This window comes from Pelophylax lessonae (assembly GCF_965119305.1).
Source record: "Pelophylax lessonae genome assembly, chromosome: 9".
Classification (NCBI taxonomy): Eukaryota; Metazoa; Chordata; class Amphibia; order Anura; family Ranidae; genus Pelophylax; species Pelophylax lessonae.
Genome location: NC_138776.1, coordinates 267316825 through 267343252, shown reverse-complemented (window position 1 = coordinate 267343252; position 26428 = coordinate 267316825). Strand labels below are relative to the sequence as shown.

General features: G+C 45.9%; 4 protein-coding genes across 4 annotated transcripts in view; all 4 read right to left on the bottom strand.

The window, feature by feature from the left end:
- The window catches only part of LOC309562972 (uncharacterized protein), a 581033-nt gene that overhangs the window by 479423 nt on the left and 75182 nt on the right, over positions 1-26428 (bottom strand).
- The window catches only part of LOC309563967 (uncharacterized protein), a gene marked incomplete at its 3' end in the record, with an annotated part of 94728 nt that overhangs the window by 17600 nt on the left and 50700 nt on the right, over positions 1-26428 (bottom strand). The window lies entirely within an intron of this gene.
- The window catches only part of LOC309563970 (uncharacterized protein), a gene marked incomplete at both ends in the record, with an annotated part of 49538 nt that overhangs the window by 13659 nt on the left and 9451 nt on the right, over positions 1-26428 (bottom strand). Inside the window, 4 exons of the mRNA XM_082268600.1 lie at positions 6-62; positions 7226-7299; positions 8393-8633; positions 23052-23108. Of these exons, the coding sequence (XP_082124726.1) occupies positions 6-62; positions 7226-7299; positions 8393-8633; positions 23052-23108 (429 nt within the window). The remainder of the gene's footprint in view (positions 1-5; positions 63-7225; positions 7300-8392; positions 8634-23051; positions 23109-26428) is intronic.
- LOC309563972 (uncharacterized protein) lies at positions 7813-23932 on the bottom strand (the record flags this gene model as incomplete). Its single annotated transcript, XM_082268602.1, has 7 exons — positions 7813-9166; positions 9990-10125; positions 13540-13761; positions 13851-13948; positions 14065-14188; positions 14275-14409; positions 23855-23932. 7 exons carry the CDS (start codon positions 23930-23932, stop codon positions 8061-8063), a joined length of 1899 nt encoding a protein of 632 aa, XP_082124728.1. The 3' UTR covers positions 7813-8060.

Genomic DNA, 26428 nt, shown 5'->3' with positions numbered 1-26428 from the left:
ATCACACCATCCTCCTCTTTATACTCTTCTTTAACAAGGTTATATTTCTCAATGGTTCCACACTGAATATAAAATAAGAAAATCATTGTAGGAAACATGATTGTGCATATATCGTAACTGCCAATAACCGTTGAACCATCTACCTGATGATGGTGGGGGATGGTGTGACCTTCCTGTGTGGAATCCCGGGAATACAGATGACGGGGACCTCTCTCTGGTGGGTTCCCATTACTGGATCCATCTGTAGGAAACACACACACTGACTGAATACATTGTTTCTATGTGTTTATCAGATGATGGGGGATCTAGGTGGATCCCCCGTACTGCTCTCTCCTTTACAATAAAGTCTCCTCTTACCCGGTGATGTGAGGGGCGGCTGATTCTCCATCATGACATGAAAAGCTTCCTTTTCTTTAACTGGCACCATCGTTGCGCCCTCTTCCGTGGACTGATCACCCATCACATACGTCTCTTCTTCTTCTGCTTTAACCTCAAATTCTAGATCGATTGGATCTCCACTCTAAACCAAGAAAATGAGAGAGAATATCATCTGTAAAAAGCTTTATTATTGTGACATCACATAACAAAATCTACACATCGTCTCCATGAGTCTGTATTTTATCATTTCTAACACACCAACCTTGTAACATTGAGGGATGGTGTGATCCTTCTGTGTGGAATCCCGGGAATACAGAGGACGGGGACATCTCTCTGGTGGGTTCCCATTACTGGATCCATCTGTAGGAAACACACACACTGACTGAATACATTGTTTCTATGTGTTAATCAGATGATGGGGGATCTAGGTGGATCCTCCGTACTGCTCTCTCCTTTACAATAAAGTCTCCTCTTACCCGGTGATGAGAGGGGCGGCTGATTCTCCATCATGACGTCCTTGTAGAGATCCTTGTGTCCTTCTAAATACTCCCACTCCTCCATGGAGAAATAGACAGTGACATCCTGACACCTTATAGGAACCTGACACACACAATGATACAGTCACCATCCAGACACATCCCTTGTCTGTTACTGGATAATGTCCCAGAATTCCCAGCACCGCTCACCTCTCCTGTCAGCAGCTCCATCATCTTCTTGGTGACTTCTAGAATCTTCTCCATGTTGTGTCTCTCAGGTTTTAGGGAGTCACATGGAGGCACTGTGATGGTCATATGATCACCTGACTTCAGAAGAGGAAATCTCTGTATTGGGGAACCGATAGGAATATCATGTTAGAATCCCAGAATCCTCCTAACCTCTCCGGTCAGGTCTGTGTTTTATTAATAGAGATAAGAGTGATGTCATGTGACCTCCCAGAATCCTCCTCACCTCTCCGGTCAGCAGGTAGATGATCTCCAGGGTGAGGTTTAGTATCTTCTCAGTCATGTGACTCCGGTCCTCCTCCATCCTCGTTTGTGTCATCATTTTATCTATTCAGGATGTCTTATAGAGAGATCATTTTGGCAAATTAAAGTAAGAATTATTTGGAATTTCTTGTAAAATCTGCTGCCAGGCCCAGCAATACCTCCTCTCTACTTTGTACCTCATGGAATTTCCAGTCTGTTCTTGACATCATTTCCTGTCTGTCCCTTACATCACTTCCTGTTTGTACCTGACATCACTTCCTGTCTTCCATAGAGACTTCCTGTCTGGGTGAGATCACCACCTTATGGAGCTCAGAGGAAATGCAGCCCTGAAAAAATCCTCATACTGTGAACACGTACTAATGCTGTGTGTGTATGTACCGTATAATCATTGTGGCAATGCTGGGATGCTACTTTGTAAATGGAGGTAAATGCATACAGGGTTCTCAAGGCAGAAGACTGGTTAAACAGCAGTTGGATGTGGATGTGAGGAAGAAGTGGGGGAGGCATAGTAGGCGAAGAAGATTTAAGAACTACTGCCCCCATGGGAACAAACTTAGTCTGGATTGTTTACTACAATATTGAGGACTCAGGACCCTCTTGGACTGACAAATTCTCTGTTGGCTTTGTTTTGTTTCGGGACTGGTTTGCTGCATAACCAGTCCTCCTCTATGAACGAGCGCTTTCCAAAGGGTTAAGGATTGTTCGTCTTCATTTCGCTAGAACATATCACTTGGGCAATGATACGGTGAGAAGGTGAAAGGCTAAAAAAACAAGTGCAGATGGGGAGGGAGGACCATCACAGACCCAGAAACTCCCTCCCTCAGAGTCTTCCCCAGATGTACAGCTCCCTATTCACTTAGAACCCTGTAGTCCAAGCACCCTGTTCAGTACAAACAACCCCTCAGCTCCTCTACTTCGCCCAGAACCCTCAGTATTTCCTCCCTCTGACACCAATGATGGAACATATTCTTCATGGCAGGCTGGGGAATGTTTTCTTCCTCCTGACCAGCAATGTAAGGGACTCTATGCTCCATACTCCCAACCCCGGCACTCAATTGTTGTGTTGGCTACATAGTGTAATGATTGCCTATTGGCTGCCTGTGTAGTGTAATAATTGCCCTTTGTAGGCCATGTATGGTCATTGTCTTCTCTATTTATTGTCAGTGTTATTTGTTTAGAGGAAAATATTAAATGTGTTTCCAAAATGAAGAGAATGTTCCAGCCCCATAAGTGGAGGAATGTTCTGACCCTGAAGGGTTTAATCAATCCATCATGAATGCTACTGCCTGACTCATCCACCTTACAAACCACTCAGCGTCTGCCACCCCTCTCTGCCAATCCCTCCACTGGCTTCTATTCAGTGTCATCCACCCCTCTCTGCCAATCCCTCCACTGGCTTCCATTCAGTGTCCTCCACCCCTCTCTACCAATCCCTCCATTGCCTTCCATTCAGTGTCCTCCACCCCTCTCTACCAATCCCTCCATTGCCTTCCATTCAGTATCCTGCACCCCTCTCTACCAATCCCTCCATTGCCTTCCATTCAGTATCCTGCACCCCTCTCTACCAATCCCTCCATTGCCTTCCATTCAGTATCCTACACCCCTCTCTGCCAATCCCTCCATTGCCTTCCATTCAGTATCCTGCACCCCTCTCTACCAATCCCTCCATTGCCTTCCATTCAGTATCCTGCACCCCTCTCTGCCAATCCCTCCATTGCCTTCCATTCAGTATCCTGCACCCCTCTCTACCAATCCCTCCATTGCCTTCCATTCAGTATCCTGCACCCCTCTCTGCCAATCCCTCCATTGCCTTCCATTCAGTATCCTGCATCCCTCTCTACCAATCCCTCCATTGCCTTCCATTCAGTGTCCTCCACACCTCTCTGCCAACCCCTCCAGTGGCTTACATTCAGTGTCCTCCACCCCTTTCTGCCAATCCCTCCACTGGCTTCCATTCAGTGTCCTGCACCCCTCTCTGCCAATCCCTCCATTGCCTTCCATTCAGTATCCTGCACCCCTCTCTACCAATCCCTCCATTGCCTTCCATTCAGTATCCTGCACCCCTCTCTGCCAATCCCTCCATTGCCTTCCATTCAGTATCCTGCACCCCTCTCTGCCAATCCCTCCATTGCCTTCCATTCAGTATCCTGCACCCCTCTCTACCAATCCCTCCATTGCCTTCCATTCAGTATCCTGCACCCCTCTCTACCAATCCCTCCATTGCCTTCCATTCAGTGTCCTCCACCCCTCTCTGCTAATCCCTCCATTGCCTTCCATTCAGTATCCTGCACCTCTCTCTACCAATCCCTCCATTGCCTTCCATTCAGTATCCTACACCTCTCTCTACCAATCCCTCCATTGCCTTCCATTCAGTATCCTGCACCCCTCTCTACCAATCCCTCCATTGCCTTCCATTCAGTGTCCTCCACACCTCTCTGCCAACCCCTCCAGTGGCTTCCATTCAGTGTCCTCCACCCCTCTCTGCCAATCCCTCCACTGGCTTCCATTCAGTGTCCTGCACCCCTCTCTACCAATCCCTCCATTGCCTTCCATTCAGTGTCCTCCACCCCTCTCTGCCAATCCCTCCACTGGCTTCCATTCAGTATCCTGCACCCCTCTCTACCAATCCCTCCATTGCCTTCCATTCAGTATCCTGCACCCCTCTCTACCAATCCCTCCATTGCCTTCCATTCAGTGTCCTCCACCCCTCTCTGCTAATCCCTCCATTGCCTTCCATTCAGTATCCTACACCCCTCTCTGCCAATCCCTCCATTGCCTTCCATTCAGTATCCTGCACCCCTCTCTACCAATCCCTCCATTGCCTTCCATTCAGTATCCTGCACCCCTCTCTGCCAATCCCTCCATTGCCTTCCATTCAGTATCCTGCACCCCTCTCTGCCAATCCCTCCATTGCCTTCCATTCAGTATCCTGCACCCCTCTCTACCAATCCCTCCATTGCCTTCCATTCAGTATCCTGCATCCCTCTCTACCAATCCCTCCATTGCCTTCCATTCAGTGTCCTCCACACCTCTCTGCCAACCCCTCCAGTGGCTTCCATTCAGTGTCCTCCACCCCTCTCTGCCAATCCCTCCACTGGCTTCTATTCAGTGTCCTCCACCCCTCTCTGCCAATCCCCCCACTGACTTCCATTCAGTATCCTTTACTCCTCTCTACCAATCCTTCCATTGACTTCCATTCAGTGTCCTCCCTGTAAGGGACCACTACACTTATTACTAATATAAGGGGTCCTTCTCCCATTGGTCACCAATCTGTAGGACCACAACACTGACCACTGATAAGGGGGTCCTTCTTCCATTGGTCCTCAATGTAAGAGACCACTACACTGACTATTGATATAAGGGGGTCTTTCTCCCATTAGTCACCAATGTGTAGGACCACTACACTGACCACTGATATAAGGGGGTCGATCTCCCATTGTTTACCAATTTAAGGAACCACTACGCCGACTACTGATATAAGGGGGAACCTTACCCTATTGGTCACCAAGGTAAGGGACCACTACACTGACCACTGATCCTTTTCCTATTGGTCATCACCCCTGCCATGTTTCCCAGGCTTTGCTATCCCACCTGTGGGCCTGGATCCTGGTATGGCAGATGTTGCCATGTGGAGGGGAGGGAGACCAGTGAACATCTGTTCTAATAGACCCCTGATGTTTCATTAAAGAGAACCTGTCACAACAATATCCTATCACAGCCTTTCTCAACCTTTTCAACATGGAGGAACCCTTGAAATAATTTTCAAGTCTCGGGGAACTCCTGTAAGAAATGACTATATTTACAACTCATGATATATTAGTGTGATGGTCGGTGGGATGAATGCTCCTTACACTTGTGGTCATTGGGAAGAATTAATCCCTTACAGATAGCTAAAAAGATCAATGGTATCAGTGGGAACTTATCTGAGAGACAGAAATTGCTGGTTGTTCAAGGAACCCCTAGCAACCTCTGGAGGAATTCTAGAGTTCCATGGAACCCTAGTTGAGTAAGGATGCTCCTTACACTTGTGGTCATTGGGAAGAATTATCCCCTTACAGATACCTAAAAAGATCAGTGGGAACTTATCTGAGAGACAGAAATTGCTCGTTGCTCAAGAAACCCCTAGCAACCTCTGGAGAAACTCTAGGACTCCATGGAGTCCTGGTTGAGAAACCCTACTCTGGAGGAACCTTAGGGTTCCATGGAGCTTGGTTGAGGAAGAATGTACCTTACGCTTATGGGAATGTACCATACGCTTATGGTGATTGGGAAGAATTACCCCCTTGCAGATTGCTAAAAAGGCCATTGGTGTCAGTAGGAACTTATCTGAGAGGCAGACATTGCTCAAGGAACCTCTAGCAACCTCTGGAGGAATCCTAGGATTCCATGGAGCCTGGTCGAGGAAAATTGTTCCTTACGCTTATGGTCATTGGGAAGAATTACCCCCTTACAGAGAGATAAAAAGGCCATTGGTGTCAGTGGGAACTTATATGCGTGGCAGAAATTGCTCATTGCTCAAGGAACCCCTAGCAACCTCTGCAGGGACCCTAGTTGAGAAAGAATGCTTCTTACACTTGTGGTCATTGGGAAGAATTACCCCCTTACAGACAGCTAAAATAACCAATAGTGTTAGTGGGAACTTATCTGAAAGGCAGAAATTGCTCATTGCTCAAGGAACCCCTAGCAACCTCTGGAGGAACCCTAGTGTTTCATGGAACCCTGGTTGAGGAAGAATGCTCCTTACACTTGTAGTCATTGGGAAGAATTACCCCCTTACAGATAGCTTAAAAGATCAGTGGGAACTTATCTGAGAGACAGAAATTGCTCGTTGCTCAAGGAACCCCTAGCAACCTCTGGAGAAACTCTAGGATTCCATGGAGTCCTGGTTGAGAAACCCTACGCTGGAGGAACCTTAGGGTTCCATGGAGCCTGGTTGAGGAAGAATGTTCCTTACACTTATGGAAGAATTACCCCCTTACAAAGAACTAAAAAGGCCACTGGTGTTAGTGGGAACTTATCTGAGAGGCAGAGATTGCTCATTGCTCGAGGAACCCTAGGATTCCATGGAGTCCTGGTTGAGAAACCCTACTGTGGAGGAACCTTAGGGTTCCATGGAGCTTGGTTGAGGAAGAATGTTCCTTATACTTGTGGTCATTGGGAAGAATTACCCCCTTACAGAGAGCTAAAAAGGCCATTGGTGTCAGTGGGAACTTATATGCGTGGCAGAAATTTCTCATCGCTCAAGGAACCCCTAGCAACCTCTGAAGGAATCCTAGGATTCCATGGTGCCTGGTTGAGGAAAATTGTTCCTTACGCTTATGGTCTTTGGGAAAAATTACCCCCTTGCAGAGAGCTAAAAAGGCCATTGGTGTCATTGGGAACTTATCTAAGAAGTAGAAATTGCTTATTGCTCAAGGAACCCCTAGCAACGTTTGGAGGAACCCTAGTTGAGAACCACTGTCCTATCATGTAGAAGGCTATTGGTCCCGTATGCGAAAAAAAAGAAAAAAAAAAAAAGGGTAAAGTTACACCCAAAGACTTAAACCCCTTTACCCCAAAGTTTGGGGCCCCAATGTAAATGCACATATCGCAAGCACCTACATATGAAAATGTTGATTGCACTACACACGTTAAATATTCCTGTGCACACTGGAGTAAGAGCAACAACTTCAGGACCATTATTCAGCTCTATCCACATCTACCTGTCCAGCATTTTCCACTACTACTCCCCAGTAGCGGAGTGGGCCCCACCGTGCACTTTGTGCGGGCTCCACACATGCACTTAACCTAACTCTCGAGCTTCCCTACCTCTGTACAGGATGGGAACCTCTGTAGCGCTCCTGATGCTCTGGGGGACAAACCGAAGTAGTGTCCAAAATATCTCCTTCGCTTCTAGAGTCCGTGCCACCTATAACAGGGACACGCCCTTGACAGGCTGCATAATAAATTGGGGTTACAATTGACAACTACCTATAAGTTTGCATTACTCCACTCTACACCGATATCTTCATATCCCAATGTGTTAAGACCCACTCGATGAACTATGTGTGTGCCGGTTACTTGCAATTCATCCCTTTCAGTAACTTCAGACCAGGCAAGGACAATGTTTTAATACTTTACTTAATAAAAGTGCAAAAACAATTGCGTAGTCAAGCAGTTACCGACGTAATTCTTCCCTACTTCCTCAACTCGAATTACAGGCTGCCCCAGAATACCTGCGAAGGTAGAGTCTGTGAAAATACAGTCCTAAAGAGGCACTCTCATGTTGAAGTAAATCCTTCAGAGGCATAATCCAGTGTTGGTGTCTTCAATGCGAACTCCCGGGGTTCAGATGTCTTTGAATTCCAATGGAGGAGCTCCTTCTGCACCTCACGGGTTTCATTCTCCGTCCCTTCCCCTTACTGGCCCCGGTACTCAGCTAATGAAAGGTAAGGACTCCATTTTTTTATTTTTCTCCTGCTATCAATGGCCAACACGGGACAACACTTCATCCATGTCTTTGGTGATCTCTGATCTCCTTATGAAGTGTTTCTTACATGATGAAGATCAGCCATGGAGTATATCTGAGGTGTATATCAGGGTGTGCTTCTTCCCCACATGTCCACCAACATTCATATAGAAGACACTTCCCACACTCAAGGCATTAATACACCTCGAGGGTTGTGTGGGACCCCTGATGTACAGGAAGACAGGACTTCAGTGAGGAACATTTTCCTCCCACTTCTTCCTCATGTGAGATCTCTGATGTTTGTAAAGATTGGATGTCCTTGAAAAACATTTCCCGCACTCAGGACAGGAATACGGCTTTTCCCCCGTGTGGGACCTTTGATGTCTGGAAAGTTCTGATTTTATTCCAAAACATTTCCCGCACTCAGCACAGGAATACGGCTTCTCCCCCGTGTGAGACCTCTGATGTGTGAGAAGATACGATTGTTGTACAAAAGATTTCCCGCAATCGGTACAGGAATACGGCTTATCACCTGTGTGAGACCTCTGATGTTTGTAAAGGCTGCACTTGTATGAAAAACATTTCCCGCACTCAGCACAAGAATATGGTTTCTCTCCCGTGTGAGACCTTTGATGTGCGACAAGTTCAGCGGTTTGTAAAAAACATTTTCCGCACTCAGGACATGAATGCAGTTTTTCCTCCATGTGAGATGTCTGATGTGTGACAAGATCAGTTTTTTCTACAAAACGTTTCCCACACTCAGAACAGGAAAATGGCTTCTCCTCCTTGTGGAGTCTCCGATGTTTGTAAAGATTGGACTTCTGTGAAAAACATTTCCCGCACTCAGAACAGGAATGCGGCTTCGCCCCCGTGTGAGACTTCTGATGTTTAGTAAAATCTGCTTTACGTACAAAAAAAGTTCCGCACTCAGAACAAGAGAACAGCTTCTGGCCCGTATGAGATCTTATATGCACATTAAGATTGGATTTGAAATGGAACTTCTTCCCGCACTCAGTACAGAGAAACATCTTATCTGTTGGAAGGACGACACTGTCCCTCACAGTCTGAGGTTCCTCAGGATAAGAGGAATATGATGGTCCGGCACCGTCCCTCACAGTCTGAGGTTCCTCAGGATAAGAGGAATACGATGGTCCGGCACCGTCCCTCACAGTCTGAGGTTCCTCAGGATAAGAGGAATACGATGGTCCATCTACACTGTGTGGTGCCGGATGGACATTTGAGGTAGCCGGGTTTTCTCCTGGACTATACTGTGTGATGTCCTCATCTTCTATTTTACAGTCTGGAGAGAAAGTGAGACAATCCTCTGAGGTTTTCCTCATCTCCCGTCCATCTACTAAAATAGAAATACAAAGATTATTACTAGACATCAACAGATTGGTTCCCCTAAACCAAGACTCCGCCCACACCAGGTAGCTTTGTCTCTGAGGATCTTACAATTCCCCCCTCAAGGTAACTAGTAAATGGGTTATCTGATCTCCTACCAGCTCATTTCTTTACTCATGGACCTTAGTGAGGAAATGAGAATTGTCTTTTAAAGGAGTGACAGTGATGAGTATATAGTGCCGGGGTCAGGAGTATGTAATGTACAACATAGAGTATATAGTGCAGGGGTCAGGAGTATGTAATGTACAACATAGAGTATATAGTGCAGGGTTCAGGAGTCATAATATTTGTGTTCAGTAATCAGTTGCAGAGGTTCCACACCACTGCCTCCCATCTCCTGAGACTGCACTCAGTGACTTGGGTATGAGACTATACAGACATATCCCTCCACCCGGCACAGCCAGCAAATAACAGAGCAAGTAACCCCGGGAGAATTGTTCTGTCAGAGATCTTGCTAGACCCGGGCATGGGGCAGAAGACCCAAGGTACATACCCCAGGTGTCTAGGTCAAGCAACGTCAATGGAAAAAAAAACAACATTTTACTGCCAGCTGCACCCCAGAATCTCCATAAATCCAGTCTAGAGACATAAATTGTGTCTGCAGCACAGAGAAGGAAGATTATCCGAGAGAAATACAGGAATACAGGACGGGGAACACAGCTCAGGAAAGTGACCAGGGGATTACAGACTGATATCACCCAGTCCCCGTCCTACTCTGGACCAATCAGTGAGCAGTATGTGTGAAGGAATGTATTTAGTGTTTAATGACCCACCTGTGCTGATCTCTGTAGGAGTGTCCTCCTCTATAAATGTCCCCGTTATTCCATCCTCCTCCATAGACTGCTGATCATCCCTCACATACGTCTCTTCTTCTTCTGCTTTAATCTCAACTTTTATATCTATCTGATCTTCACCCTAAACCAAGAAAATGAGAGAAAATAACATCTGTCAAATATAACCTCACATAATAATTCCTCATATTATCTCCATGAGTGCACGTTCTAGATCAGTGGTCTCCAAACTGTGGCCTTTTGCCTGCCTTTATCTGGCCCTTGAGGCACTATTCCTTCCACTGACACTAAGGATGGGGCACCATTCCTTCCACTGACATCAACGATGGGGCACCATTCCTTCTACTGACACAAAGGATGGGGCACCATTCCTTCTACTGACACCAAGGATGGGGCACCATTCCTTCTACTGACACCAAGGATGGGGCACTATTCCTTCTACTGACACCAAGGATGGGGCACCATTCCTTCTACTGACACCAAGGATGGGGCACTATTCCTTCTACTGACACCAACGATGGGGCACCATTCCTTCTACGGACACAAAGGATGGGGCACCATTCCTTCTACTGACACCAAGCATGGGGCACCATTCCTTCTACTAACATCAACGATGGGGCACCATTCTTTCTACTAACACCAAGGATGGGGCACCATTCCTTCTACTGACACCAAGCATGGGGCACCATTCCTTCTACTGACATCAACGATGGGGCACCATTCTTTCTACTAACACCAAAGATGGGGCACCATTCTTTCTACTAACACCAAAGATGGGGCACCATTCCTTCTACTAACACCAAGGATGGGGCACCATTCCTTCCACTGACATCAATGATGGGGCACCATTCCTTCTACTAACACCAAGGATGGGGCACCATTCCTTCCACTGACATCAACAATGGGGCACCATTCCTTCCACTGACATCAATGATGGGGCACCATTCCTTCCACTGACATCAACGATGGGGCACCATTCCTTCTACTGACACAAAGAATGGGGCACCATTCCTTCTACTTACATCAACGATGGGGCACCATTCCTTCCACTGACATCAACGATGGGGCACCATTCCTTCCACTGACATCAACGATGGGGCACCATTCCTTCCACTGACATCAACGACGGGGCACCATTCCTTCTACTAACACCAAGGATGGGGCACCATTCCTTCCACTGACATCAACGATGGGGCACCATTCCTTCCACTGACATCAACGACGGGGCACCATTCCTTCTACTAACACCAAGGATGGGGCACCATTCCTTCTACTGACATCAACGACGGGGCACCATTCCTTCTACTAACACCAAAGATGGGGCAACATTCCTTCTACTGACATCAACGATGGGGCACTATTCCTTCTACTGACACCAAGGATGGGGCATAATTCCTTCTACTGACACCTACATGGTGCACTATTTCTCCCCCTAACACCAAAAATCCGGCATCAATTACTCCCACTGTGCAGTCAGGCCCCTAAAGTCTGAAGGACAGTAAACTGGCCCTATCTTTAGAAAGTTTGGAGACCCCCTGTTCTAGATGATTCACCCCACCCACCTGATGGTGAGGGATGGTGTGACCTTCCTGTGTGGAATCCCGGGAATACAGAGGACGGGGACATCTCTCTGGTGGGTTCCTGGTATTAGGTGGCTCCATCATATCCTTGTGTTCTTCTGAATACTCCTCCATCACTCCATACTCCTCATCCTCCTCTTTATACTCTTCTTTAACAACAATATTATCCTTGAGGGTTTCACCCTAAAAATATATCATTAAACATTTGTTGTAACTCAATAGCTTTAGTATAAACCTTTACCACCGGTGATTGTTACTCATCTACCTGATGATGGTGAGGGATGGTGTGACCTTCCTGTGTGAAATTCCGGGAATACAGAGGACGGGGACATCTCTCTGGTGGGTTCCTGGTATTAGGTGGCTCCACTGTGACATCCATATGTCCTAAAAACTCCTTCATCACTCCATACTCCTCGTCCTCCTCTTTATACTCTTCTTTAACAACAATATCATATTCCTCGAGGGTTCCACTCTAAATATAAAATAAGAAAATGATTGAGCATACAGTGGGGGGGGGGGAATAATTATTTGAACCCCTGCAGATTGTGGAAGTTTGGCCACTTACAAAGAAATGAAGGGTCCGTAATTTTTATCATAGGTTGATTTTAACCACTTGCCACCTGGACACCCCCTCCTGTCCAGGCCAATTTTCCCCTTTCACTTTGAATGACAATTATTCAGTCATGCAGCACTGTATCCAAATTAAATTTTTATAATTTTTTTCACACAATTAGAGCTTTCTTTTGGTGGTATTTAACCGCTTATGGACTGCCTCACGCAGATATACTGTGGCAGGGCAGCCCTTCGGCAAGAAATTACTTACCTGTACGTCATTACGTGGTCTGGGGCGCCACCCGCGACCCGCTGTGATTGGACACAGCAGGAGCCGATCAGCGGGTCCTGAGGACCCAAATGTTCACCGGCGCCCGGTGATCATGTGTGATAATGGCAGAGCGCCCCTCCTTTGTTGCCTTTGCGGTAAGTTTTGAGTCATTGTCATGCTGGAAGACCCATCTCCCACGTATTTCTTCCACTTCAAATATTCGCTCCAACAGTTGTCTCCTTCTCACCAAGCTTCTTGCTGATGGTCTTGTAGCCCATTCCAGCCTTGTGCAGGTCTACAATCTTCTCCCTGACATCCATTAACAGCTCTTTGGTCTTGGCCATGATGGTGAGGTTTGAATGGAAGAGATTCTGTGGACGGGTGTCTTTTATACAAATAACGAGTTGTCGGGAGGAGAACCTTTTTACATTGACAGGACTAATCTGTGTACTACATGAGCACCTACTGTAGCCAGTCTGTGGTTGGTAGGGGGATCAAATACTAAAGCCCCGTACACACACAACGATTGTTGGCCGACCGATCGGCCGTCTTTTGTCCAGTGTTGTTGTGTTGGTTGAAATGTGCTCTAGACTGCACACGAATTTTGTCGGCCAACAACAACCAACTGCAGAAGTGATGTTCTGGTCTACTTTTCGTGTGTTTTTTCTTCTCTGAGCATGCCCAGTCTTGCTCATCTGATTTTTGTCGGCCGAAATCTGTACTGACTGATGGAAAATCGGCCGTTCTGCTGACGGCCAACAAAAATTTTCTAGCATGCACACCAGATTTTGTTCGGCCGAAAAGTCGCAGCCGGTTGTCGGAATCATCATACTAACAAGCCGATATTCGGCCGATCGGGCGGCGGCCGAAAATTCACGGCCAACAATCGGTACGTGTGTACGAGGCTTTATTTTAACTGCACCTCCATTTATAACATTTGTATTGTGTGTTTTTTCTGGATTTTCGGTTGATATTCTGTCTCTATCATATAAAATACACCAATGATAAAAATTATAGACCCGCCATTTCTTTGTAAGTGGGTAAACGTACACAATCTGCAGGGGATCAAATCATTACTTTCTCCACTGTATATCATAACTACCAATAACTGTTCCTCATCTACCTGATGATGGTGAGGGATGGTGTGACCTTCCTGTGTGGAATCCCGGGAATACAGAGGACGGGGACATCTCTCTGGTGGGCTTCTGTAGCTGGATGTCTCCTCCATGGTGACCTGATACAGATCTTGTTGTTCTTTTAGAATCTCTGACATCTCCATCACCCCATCCTCATCATTCTCCTCTTTTATCTCTTCTTTAACCTCAACTTTAGAATCTCTCAGGTTTCCACTCTGAATATATAATAAAAATGACATCAATGGTAACAATGCAGATAATGTACAGATCCTAATGATACTATCAGTGATTGTTCCTCATCTACCTGATGATGGTGGGGGATGGTGTGATCTTCCTGTGTGGAATCCCGGGAATACAGAGGACGGGGACATCTCTCTGGTGGGTTCCCATTACTGGATCCATCTGTAGGAAACACACACACTGACTGAATACATTGTTTCTATGTGTTTATCAGATGATGGGGGATCTAGGTGGAGCCTCCGTACTGCTCTCTCCTTTACAATAAAGTCTCCTCTTACCCGGTGATGTGAGGGGCGGCTGATTCTCCATCATGACGTCCTTGTAGAGATCCTTGTGTCCTTCTAAATACTCCCACTCCTCCATGGAGAAATGGACAGTGATATCCTGACACCTTATAGGAACCTGACACACACAATGATACAGTCACCATCCAGACACATCCCTTGTCTGTTACTGGATAATGTCCCAGAATTCCCAGCACCGCTCACCTCTCCTGTCAGCAGCTCCATCATCTTCTTGGTGACTTCTAGAATCTTCTCCATGTTGTGTCTCTCGGGGTTTAGGGAGTCACATGGAGGCACTGTGATGGTCATATGATCACCTGACTTCAGAAGAGGAAATCTCTGTATTGGGGAACCAATAGAAACATCATGTTAGAATCCCAGAATCCTCCTCACCTCCCCGGTCAGGTCTCTGTTTTATTAATAGAGATAAGAGTGATGTCATGTGACCTCCCAGAATCCTCCTCACCTCTCCGGTCAGGTCTGTGGTTTATTAATAGAGATAAGAGTGATGTCATGTGACCTCCCAGAATCCTCCTCACCTCTCCGGTCAGGTCTGTGTTTTATTAATAGAAATAAGAATGATGTCATGTGACCTCCCAGAATCCTCCTCACCTCTCCGGTCAGGTCTGTGTTTTATTAATAGAGAGAAGAGTGATGTCATGTGACCTCCCAGAATCCTCCTCACCTCTCCGGTCAGGTCTGTGTTTTATTAATAAAGATAAGAGTGATGTCATGTGACCTCCCAGAATCCCCCTCACCTCTTTGGTCAGGTCTGTGTTTTATTAATAGCGATAAGAGTGATGTCATGTGACCTCCCAGAATCCTCCTCACCTCTCCGGTCAGCAGGTAGATGATCTCCAGGGTGAGGTTTAGTATCTTCTCAGTCATGTGACTCCGGTCCTCCTCAATCCTCATTGGTGCCTTCATTTTATCTATACAGGCTTTCTTATGGAGAGATAAATTTGAGAAAAAAAATTAAGAATTATTTGGAGTTTCTTGTAAATAAAAAAATATTATAATTTTACCTCCTCTGCTGCATGGTTAAAGCGTTTGTTACCCCCAACATTTCCTCTTTCTGATATGTGGCTGTTGTATCGTGTACTTGTATGAGAGTTTCCTGTGCTCTCTGTATTGCTTCGTGTGAAATCCCTGGTGTTCCTGCCACTCCCTCTGCTTTCCTATTAACAACTGACTACACTAAGCAGAACACACTGTGGTCAGTTCTCTAGCTGTGCATAGAGGGGAGGGCCCATAGCGCCCCCCCCCCCCCCATGTGAATGAGTATGGGGTACATAGTCCCACACCCATTCACCAAAAAAAAGTGAGTAAAGAAACAATTTCAACAACATTTATATTCATTTATATATTGTCTAGTTGACTGCATAGTGTAATAATTGCCTATTGGCTGCCTGTGTAGTGTAATGATCGCCCTTAGTAGACCATGTATGGTCAGGATGGTCATCGTCTTGTCGATTTATTGTCAGGGATGTTTGTTTAGAGTAGGGGGTCACCAAACTACGGCCCTCCAGTTGTTCAGGAACTACAATTCCCATCATGCCTAGTTATGTCAGCGTTTTACAATGCCTCATGGAACGTGTAGTTCCCCAACAGCTGGAGGGCCGTAGTTTGGAGATCCCTGGTTTAGAGGAACATATTACTAGAATTTATCTCCAAAATGAAGTGAATGTTCCGGCCCCGTAAGTGGAGGAATGTTCTGACCCTGAAGGGGTTAATCTACGTTTCCACACTATATATGTGTAAATCATCATCTGCTGGAGATAAAAGATGTCACAGTGACTATGGAGGAAGAGGACGAAACATGACGGGAGGGGGTTACTGGGTGTAAATAGAAATTAAGATCTTATTACCTCCTCTGCTGCCACTTCCAGCGATGTCTCCTCTCTACTTCCTCCCAACTCACCTTTCACCCGGAACTTATATTTATACCTAACATCACTTCCTGTGACATCACTTCCTGTCTTCCATAGAGACTTCCTGTCTGGGTGGAAGTGAGATCACCACCTTGTGGAGCTCAGAGGAGCTTCAGCCCCGAGAAACGTCTCGTCTCGTAGTGTGAACACGGCCTTGCGCTGTGTAGGTACGTATTGTATGACAGTGCTGGGTCCTGGCATTGTGTAAAAGGAGGTAAATGGCACACAGTGTTCTGAACGTTGCAGACTGAGGAGCTCCAGAATATCTATTATGAACAGAGAGAAGTGGATTTTCTGGGTTTAGTAACTGCCGGATTGGGTTCTGGTGTTTGAAGGGTTCAAAGATTCTTGAGAGGGATGATGCCTCCAGCCTGGAGATGGTCTGAGGGAGCAGACCAAAGGCTTAAACCCCGTACACACGATCAGATTATCGAACGATCTGTCGTCCGTTTTTTGTGGCATGCTAGTCTGATGTGGAAAGTGAAGAGGTTATTTTCATACGAATTTCCCGTACGACAGAATTCTACTTCAGAAGTGATGTCATGTGTTGGATTGCTTTGTATGTGTTCTTTCATCTCTGAGCATGCCTAGTCTTGCTCTTAAGATTTTTTCCGTCTAAATCTGTACTAATGAGACGAAAATCAGACGTTGTATTACGGACGACAAAAATTTTATAGCCTGCACATCAGGATTTTGTCAGCCGAAAAGTTGGAGTCGGCTGTCGAAAGCACCATACTAACAATCCGAAAATCGGCAGATCGGTCGTCAGACGAATTTTCCCTGAGCAGTAATACCACAAAAGAAAGAGACGGGGTGTCATTTTTCTTTGAGTTTGAAGTAATGGTGGAAAACTCTGCGAGGGGTTTCCTTTCTTTACATTTACTACGGGCCAACAAGTTCTCAAACAGTATTTCCTGGCTGGAGTGAACTCACTGGAAAAGCACTACACCTGAGTGACACCCCATGAATATCACACCTTATGAATGGGGTCATCCCTACTCCCCCCAAGGGAAATATATTACTGCCTAGTCCAGCCTTTCTCAGCCAGGGTTCCTTCAAAGGTTTCTAGGGGTTCCTTGAGCAATGAACAGTTTCTGTCTCTAAGTAACAACTGACACATCAATGATCTATAAGGGGGGGCAGTCTTCCTACTGATAATAATATAAAAAATGCCCCCCCACTGACCACTGATATAAGGGGATCCTTCGCCCATTGGTCCTCAATGTAAGGGACCACTCCCCTGACCACTGCTATAAGGGGGGTCCTTCTACCATTGTTCATCAATGTAAGGGACCACTACAAGGATCATTGATATAAGGGGATCTTTCTCCTATTGGTCTGATATAAGGGGATCCTTCTCCTATTAGTCCCCAATGTAAGGGAACCCTACACTGACCACTGATATAAGAGGATCCTTCTCCTATTGGTCACTAATATTACAACCACTACACTGACCACTTATATAAGGGGTTCCTTCTCTGACTGGTCACCAGTGTAAGGGAACACTACACTGACCACTGATATACTGTAAGGGGATACTTCTCCTATTGGTCACCAATATTAGGGACAACTACACTGACCACGGATATAAGGGGTCCTTATCCTATTGGTCCCCAATGTAAGAGACCACTACACTGACCACTGCTATAATGGGTCCTTCTTCCATTGATCACCAATGTAAGGGATCTCTACACTGACCACTAATATAAGGGGTTCCTTCTCCTATTGGTCACCAATATTAGGGACTACTACACTGGCCACTGATATAGGGGGTCCTTCTCCTATTGGTCCCCAATGTAAGGGATCTCTACACTGACCATTAATATAAGGGGGATTCCTTCTATTTGTCACCAATATTACGGACCACTACACTGACCACTGATATAAGGGGTTACTTTTCCTATTGGTCACCAATATTACGACCATTACACTGACCACTGATATAAGGGGTTCCTTCTCTCATTGGTCACCAGCCCCGCCATGTTTCCCAGGCTTTTCTATCCCTCCTGTGGGCCTGGATCCTGGTATGGCAAATGTTGCCATGTAGAGGGGAGATAGACCAGTGAACATTGTGTTCTGACAGACCCCTGGTGTTTCATTAAAGAGAACCCATCACAACAACAGCCTATCCCTTATGAGACCAACAATCCCAGGCCCATTATTCAGATCTGTCCGCATCCTCCTGTCCAGCATTTTCCACTACTACTCCCCAGTAGCGGAGTGGACCCTGCCGTGCACTCTGCACGAGCTTCACACATGCATTTGACTGAACTCCTGAACTTCTTTACCTCTCTACAGGAGTTGCAACCTCTGTGATGCGAATCTGCTCACTGTTGCTCAGGGAGGCAGACCGCTGGTGGAAGAAGTGCTGACAATGTCTTCCTCACTGCTAGAGGTTGTGCCACTTATAACTGGGATGCGCTACAGACAGGCTGCTTATTAAACCTCCGTTACTCTTGGCAACCACATATGTCTTTGCATTACTCCACTCTACACCGATATCTTCATACCATAATGCGTTAGGACCCACTTCCGTTACTCTTGGCCACCACTTATGTCTTTGTATTACTCCACTCTACACCGATATCTTCATACCCCAATGTGTTAAGACCCACTCGGTGAACTATGTGTGTTCCAGTTACTTGCAATACACCCTTTTCAGTAACTTCAGACCAAGCAAGGACAATGTTTGAATACTTTACTTAATAAAAGTGAAAAAAACAATTACAGAGTCCAACAGTCACAGACATAATTCTTCTCTAACTACAGGCTGTGTGCTGCCCCAGCATACCTGCATAGAGTAATTGCAAATACAGTCCGTCAGAGGCACTCTCACATTGGTGTAAATCCTTTAAAGGCATACTCCAGTGTTGGCGTCTTCAGGGTGAACCTCGGTTTAGGATGTCTTTACATTACAATGGTGATAAACAGCAGTGTATTTTGATTTTGGGCTGCCCTAGGCAATACTAAAATTGGGCGCCCCCCCTCCTTTGTAAACTTGCCCCACCCCTTCCTGTTTAATGGATGAGACTCCCTCCAAAATTGAAGGACTACATGTCCCAGCATGAACCCCTAAAATTTTACAAGAGTAGGGGTGGGGATTAGAGAGGGGGGGGGGTGATGAGAGAGAGGGGGGAGGGGTGAGAGAGAGAGAGGGGGGTGAGAGAAAAAGAGGGGGGAGGGAGAGAGGGGGGTTAGAGAGCAAGAGGGGATTGGGAGAGAGATAGGGGGTGAGATAGAGGGTGTGAGAGAGAAGGGGGAGAGGGTGAGAGAAAAAGAGAGTGAGGGAGACAGGGGGGGGGGTGAGAGAGCAAGAGGGGGGTGGGAGAGAGAGAGAGGGGGGTGGGTGAGGGAGGGCTGGAAGAGAGAGAGGGTGGTGGGAGAGAGAGAGGGGGGATGAGAGAGAGAGGGGGGGTTGAGAGAGGGGGGGTAGGTAAGGGAGGGCTGGAAGAGAGAGAGGGTGGTGGGAGACCCTATAGCCCTGCCTGCAGTCCCTCCTGTGCCCCCCTGTCTGTGGGTAGGTGTGTGTGATGCACTTACCTCTTTTATTGCCGCCCCCCCCTGTAAAGTGCCGCCCTAGGCCTGGGCCCAATCGGCCTAGGCCAGGATACAGCACTGGTGATAGATGAGCTCCTTCTGCTCCTCACAGGTATTATTCTCCATCTCTCTCCCTTACGGGCCCGGTCTTGGCTCTCTCTCCTCGGCTCTTTCCAGGGGTTCCTTTCTGTCCCCTCATCTTCTCTCAACTCCGGACCACTGTGACCACTTTTATAACACAGGATCAGTGGGCGGGACCCAGGGAAGAACCAGCCAAAAAATATTAAGGAACAGGGAAAGGCGTTAACTCCTACCCACCTGGCCGGGACAGCACCTATCTGGCTGTTTCCACCTGGTTACAGATGGTGTAAAATTGATGCTTTAATTAATGTTTGTTCTTCGATGTCAACTGTCCTCAGATCTACATGAGTATCATCTCAGTAATTAATATGAAATAATGCCTGACGAAGGAAACTAAGAGGTCTAGTCGTATCAAATTTGTTGGATGAACAGAAAATTCTGTCTGTATTTCATTTAGCACATTGATTTCTGAGGATTCCAACCTCCATCTAGTAGCTGTAATGTGTTTTCAAAAATACTATCAATGGCCAACATGGGACAACACTTCATCCATGTCTTTGGTGATCTCTGATCTCCTTATGAAATGTTTCTTACATGATGAAGATCAGCCATGGAGTATATCGGAGGTGTATATCAGGGTGTGCTTCTTCCCCACTTGTCCACCAACATTCATATAGAAGACATTTCCCGCACTCAAGGCACTAATACACCTCAAGGGTTGTGTGGGACCCCTGATGTACAGGAAGACAGGACTTCAGTGAGGAACAATTCCCTCACTCAGAACAGGAAAGCGACTTCTCCGCCGTGTGAGATCTCTGATGTTTGTAAAGATTGGAGATCCTTGAAAAACATTTCCCTCACTCAGGACAGAAATACGGCTTCTCCCCCGTGTGCAATCTCTGATGTGTGACAAGCTCCGTTTTTTTTACAAAACAATTCCCACACCCAGAACATAAATACGACTTCTCCCCCGTGTGAGACCTCTGATGTTTGACAAGATCTGATTTTTGTACATAACATTTCCTGCACTCAGGACATGAATACGGTTTTTCCTCCATGTGAAACCTTAGATGTGCGACAAGCTCAGATTTTTTTACAAAACATTTCCCACACTCAGAACATAAAAACGGCTTCTCCCCTGTGTGAGACCTGTGATGGGTGACAAGATCGGACTTTTGTAGAAAACATTTCCCGCACTCAGAACAGGAATACGGCTTCTCACCTGTGTGCAATCTCTGATGTCTGTAAAGATTTGAATTCTTTGAAAAACATTTCCCACACTCAGGACAGGAAAATGGCTTCTCCCCGGTGTGGAGTCTCTGATGTTTGTAAAGATTTGACTTCTGTGAAAAACATTTCCCGCACTCAGGGCATGAATACGGCTTCTCATTTGTGTGACATCTTTTATGCACAGTAAGATGGGATTTAAAACGGAAACGCTTCCCACACTCAGTACAGGGAAACCGCTTATGTGTTGGAAGGACGGCACCGTCCCTCACAGTCTGAGGTTCCTCAGGATAAGAGGAATACGATGGTCCGGCACCGTCCCTCACAGTCTGAGGTTCCTCAGGATAAGAGGAATACGATGGTCCGGCACCGTCCCTCACAGTCTGAGGTTCCTCAGGATAAGATGAATACGATGGTTCAGCACCGCCCCTCACAGTCTGAGGTTCCTCAGGATAAGAGGAATACGATGGTCCGGCACAGTCCCTCACAGTCTGAGGTTCCTCAGGATAAGAGGAATATGATGGTCCGGCACCGCCCCTCACAGTCTGAGGTTCCTCAGGATAAGAGGAATACGATGGTCCGGCACTGTCCCTCACAGTCTGAGGTTCCTCAGGATAAGAGGAATATGATGGCCCATCTACACTGTGTGGTGCCGGATGGACATTGGAGGTAGTCGGGTTTTCTCCTGGACTATACTGTGTGATGTCCTCATCTTCTACTTTACAGTCTGGAGACAAAGTGAGACAATCCTCTGAGGTTTTCCTCATCTCCCGTCCATGTACTAAAATAGAAACACAAAGATTATTACTAGACATCAGCAGATTGGTTCCCCTAAACCAGGACTCCGCCCACATCAGGTAGCTTTGTCTCTGAGGATGTTACAAGTCCACCCTCAAGGTAACTAGTAAATGGGTCCTCTGATCTCCTACCAGTTCATTTCTTTATTCATGGAGCTTAGTCAGAGAGTGAGAAAACAACGAGAACTGTCTTTTATAGGAGTGACAGTGAAGAGGGGATTATAGGACTAGTGTCCCCTCCCCCTCTATCACTCATTCCCATCTTCCCAACACAAGAAGTCCCGCACTTCCTTATTTAGTCCATGATTTAATCATAAATAACAGCGGGGCTGAGCCCCACCAGAGGTCAGAGAGTGAGGATGGGGGGAGAACAACCAAGATGAAGACTGGGCTGATCCTGAAGACCACCATCATTGGGTTACTGACTCCTCCCTCATTATCACTTTCTGTTTAAGGTTCCAAAGTTGGAGGATGTTATCACATTATTATCACCATGTAAAAGTCTGTCCTCCAATCAGATCATCAGATATAAAATGTCCAGCTGGTAGGAAATGGGAGTAACAAAAGAGAATCCATATTATATGTATATATAGCAGTGGGTGGAGGGGAGAGAGCAGAAGTCAGGAGTATGTAATGTACAACATACAGTATATAGTGCAGAGGTCAGGAGTATGTAATGTACAACATAGAGTATATAGTGCAGGGGTCAGGAGTATGTAATGTACAACATATTGTATAAAATACAACAGATAGGACTATATAGTATCAGAACTATTGTATAGTGCAGGGGTTAGGAATCTACTACTATTTATAAGCAATCAGTGGTGGCCTAAAATATTTACTTAACTAAGACAAACTCCAGAGGTTCCTAACCACTGCCTGCCATCTCCTGAGACTGCATTCAGTGACTTGGGTCTGAGATCATACAGACATATACCTCCACCTGTCTACAGACAGCAGACAACAGAGCAAGTAACCCCAGGAGAATTGCTCCGTCAGAAATCTTTCTAGACCTGGACATAGGGCATAAGACCCAAGACACATACCCCTGGTGCCTAGGTCAAGCAATGCCTATTGCAAAAATAAACATTTTGCTGCCAGCTGAACCCCAGAATCTCCATAAATCCAGTCTAGAGACATAAATTGTGTCTGCAGCACAGAGAAGGAAGATTATCCGAGAGAAATACAGGAATACAGGACGGGGAACACAGCTCAGGAAAGTGACCAGGGGATTACAGGCTGATAACACCCAGTCCCCGCCCTACTCTAGACCAATCAGTGAGCAGTATGGGTGGGGGAAGGGATTTAGTGGTAATGACCCACCTGTGCTGATCTCTGTAGGAGTGTCCTCCTCTATACATGTCCCCGTTATTCCATCCTCCTCCATAGGCTGCTGATCATCCCTCACATACGTCTCTTCTTCTTCTGTTTTAATTTCAACTTTTACATCTATCAGATCTTCACCCTAAACCAAGGGAAGGATAGAAAATATAATCTGTAAAATATAACCTCACATAATAAATCCATCTCCATGAGTCCAGGTTCTAGATGCTCCATCTTACCAACCTGATGATGGTGGGGGATGGTGTGACCTTCCTGTGTGGAATCCCGGGAATACAGAGGACGGGGACATTTCTCTGGTGGGTTCCCATTACTGGATCCATCTGTAGGAAACACACACACTGACTGAATACATTGTTTCTATGTGTTTATCGGATGATGGGGGATCTAGGTGGATCCTCCGTACTGCTCTCTCCTTTACAATAAAGTCTCCTCTTACCCGGTGATGTGAGGGGCGGCTGATTCTCCATCATGACGTCCTTGTAGAGATCCTTGTGTCCTTCTACATATTCCTACATACAGAAATAAATATGTATAGTACAGTCACCATCCAGACACATCCCTTGTCTGTTACTGGATAATGTCCCAGAATTCCCAGCACCGCTCACCTCTCCTGTCAGCAGCTCCATCATCTTCTTGGTGACTTCTAGAATCTTCTGCATGTTGTGTCTCTCAGGTTTTAGGGAGTCACATGGAGGCACTGTGATGGTCATATGATCACCTGACTTCAGAGGAGGAAATCTCTGTATTGAGGAACCAATAGGAATATCATGTTAGAATCCCAGAATCCTCCTCACCTCTCCGGTCAGGTCTGTGTTTTATTAATAGAGATAAGATTGATGTCATGTGACCTCCCAGAATCCTCCTCACCTCTCCAGTCAGCAGGTAGATGATCTCCAGGGTGAGGTTTAGTATCCTCTCAGTCACGTGACTCCGGTCCTCCTCCATCTTTATTTGTGTCATCATTTTATCTGTTCAGGCTTTCTTATAGAGGGATCATTTTGGCAAATTAAAGTAACAATTATATGGAGTTTCTTGTAATTAAAAAAATAATATAATTTGACCTTTTCTGCTGCCAGATCCTCTCTACTTCATATCACATGGAATTTCATGTCTGTTCCTGACATCACTTCCTGTTTGTACATGACATCACTTCCTGTCTTCCATAGAGACTTCCTGTCTGGATCGAAGTTAAACCACCATCTTGTGGAGCTCAGAAGAAATGCAGATCTGAAAAATTTCTCGTCGTCTTAACACGGCCTCGTGCTGTGTGTGTATGTACTGTATAGACATTGTGACATGGGCTGGGCTGCTACTTTGTAGACTGAGTTAAATGGCACACAGGGTTCTCAAGGCAGCAGGTTATTTATACAATAACAGGATGTGGATATGGGGGGGGGGGGGGGTGATAGTAGGTGTGTTGAAGATTTAAGAACTACTGACCCCATGGGAACACACTTAAGTGGGGAACACCTTATAAGAAAATTGGTCCAACGATCATCTGATTTTCCTTATTGTTTCAAAATCAGAACCGATGAAAGAAAATTTGTACGAAAATTCTCGTACAACAATGGTTTTTCTCATACAAAAATCGCACTAAAACGGTACACGTTAGGTGAAAATCATTAGGTCTGTTCCCGTACGATAAAACATTTGGAGCTTGTCCCTTCAGAAATTATATTTCAGAAGGTCAGAATGGGCTGTAGAAAGTTGTGTACACATTATACGAAAATCTTACGAAAGTTCTTTGAACAAAAATTCTCCCCCGATTTTCTTATAGTGTGTACGAGCCTTTATTCTGGATTGTTTAGTGTTTGATACAATTGTAAAGACTCGAGACCTTCTTGGATTGACAAATACTCTGTTGGCTTTGTTTTGTTTATGAACTGGTTTGCCACATAAAGAGTCCATCTCTATGAACAAGCAATCTCCGAGGGGTTAAGACCGCATTCACAATGAAGCGGCACGACTTCGGGGGCGACTTCACAAGTCGCGTGCACTGCGACTTCGGCGCGACTTGCACGGACTTCATATAATGAATATCTTTGCAAGTCGCTCCGAAGTAGTACAGGACCCTTTTTCTAAGTCGGAGCGACTTGTGTCGCTCCTATTAGAACGGGTCCTGTACCAGTCAATGGACCGCGAGGGACCGCGCCTTGTCAGGCTGACAAGTCGCGGTAGTGTGAATGGAGCCTAAGGATCACTCTTCTTTATTCCACTTGGTATCCTAAAATGTATCACTTGGCCAGTGATACGGTGAGAAGGTAAAGGACTAAAAAATAAGTGCAGAAGGAGAAGGAGGAACATCACAGACCCAGAGACCCGATCCCTCCCTCAGAGTCCTCCTGAGCTGTCCACCTCCCTATTCCTTCAGAGCTTTCCCATCCGAGTACACCATTAAGGGCCTCAAAATTCTTAAACACCAATAACCCCTTAGAGGCCCCTCAGCTCCTCTACTTCCCTCAGAATGGAACATATTCTTCATGGCAGGCTGGGGAAAGTTTTCTTCCTCCTAACCAGCAATGTAAGGGGCTCTATGCTCCATACTCCTGACCCCTGCACTTCATCATTGTGTTGGCTGAATATTGTAATGATTGCCTATCGGTTGCCTCTGTAGTGTAATAATTGCCCTCTATAGACCATGTATGGTCAGTATGGTCATTGTCTTGTCTATATATTGTCAGTGCTGTTTGTTTAGAGGACCCTATTACTAGAATTTATGGCCAAAATAAAGGAAATGTCCTGGCCCTGTAAGTGGGGGAATGCTCTGATCCTTAAGGGTGTTAATCTAGGTTTCCACACTATATGTATGTATCATCGTCTGCTGGAGATAAAAGATGTCACAGTGAATATGGAGGAAGAAAAGGACGACCATGACGGGAGGTTACTAGGTGTAAATATAAAATAAGATCTTATTACCATTTCTGCTGCAACTTCCATTAACTTCTCCACTCTACTCCTGGAACTTCCTGTGTGTACCTGACATAACTTCCTGTCTTCCAAAATGACTTTCTGTCTGGGTAGACATGAGATCACCATGTTATGGAGCTCAGAGGAACATCCCATAGTGTGAACATGGCCTTGTACTGTGTTGGTATGTATGGTATGACAGTGATGGCTCCTGGCACTGTGTAATAGGAGGTATATGGCCCACAGGGTTCTCAAGGTTGCAGATTGAGGAGCTCTGAAATATGGTTTATGAATGGAGAAAAGTTGATTTTCATTTTTTTCTGGGTTTTGTAACTTCTGGATTGAGTACGGTCAGTGTGAGGCTTCAAAGAGTCTTGGGAAGGATGAAGACTTTAAAGTGGAAGTAAACTGTGGCCATGAAATTAAGAGACGCTTGCTTCTTGGGAGGAAAGCAATGACAAACCTAGACAACATTATAAAAAACAGAGACATCACCCTACTGACAAAGTGCCGTATAGTCGAAGCAATGTTATA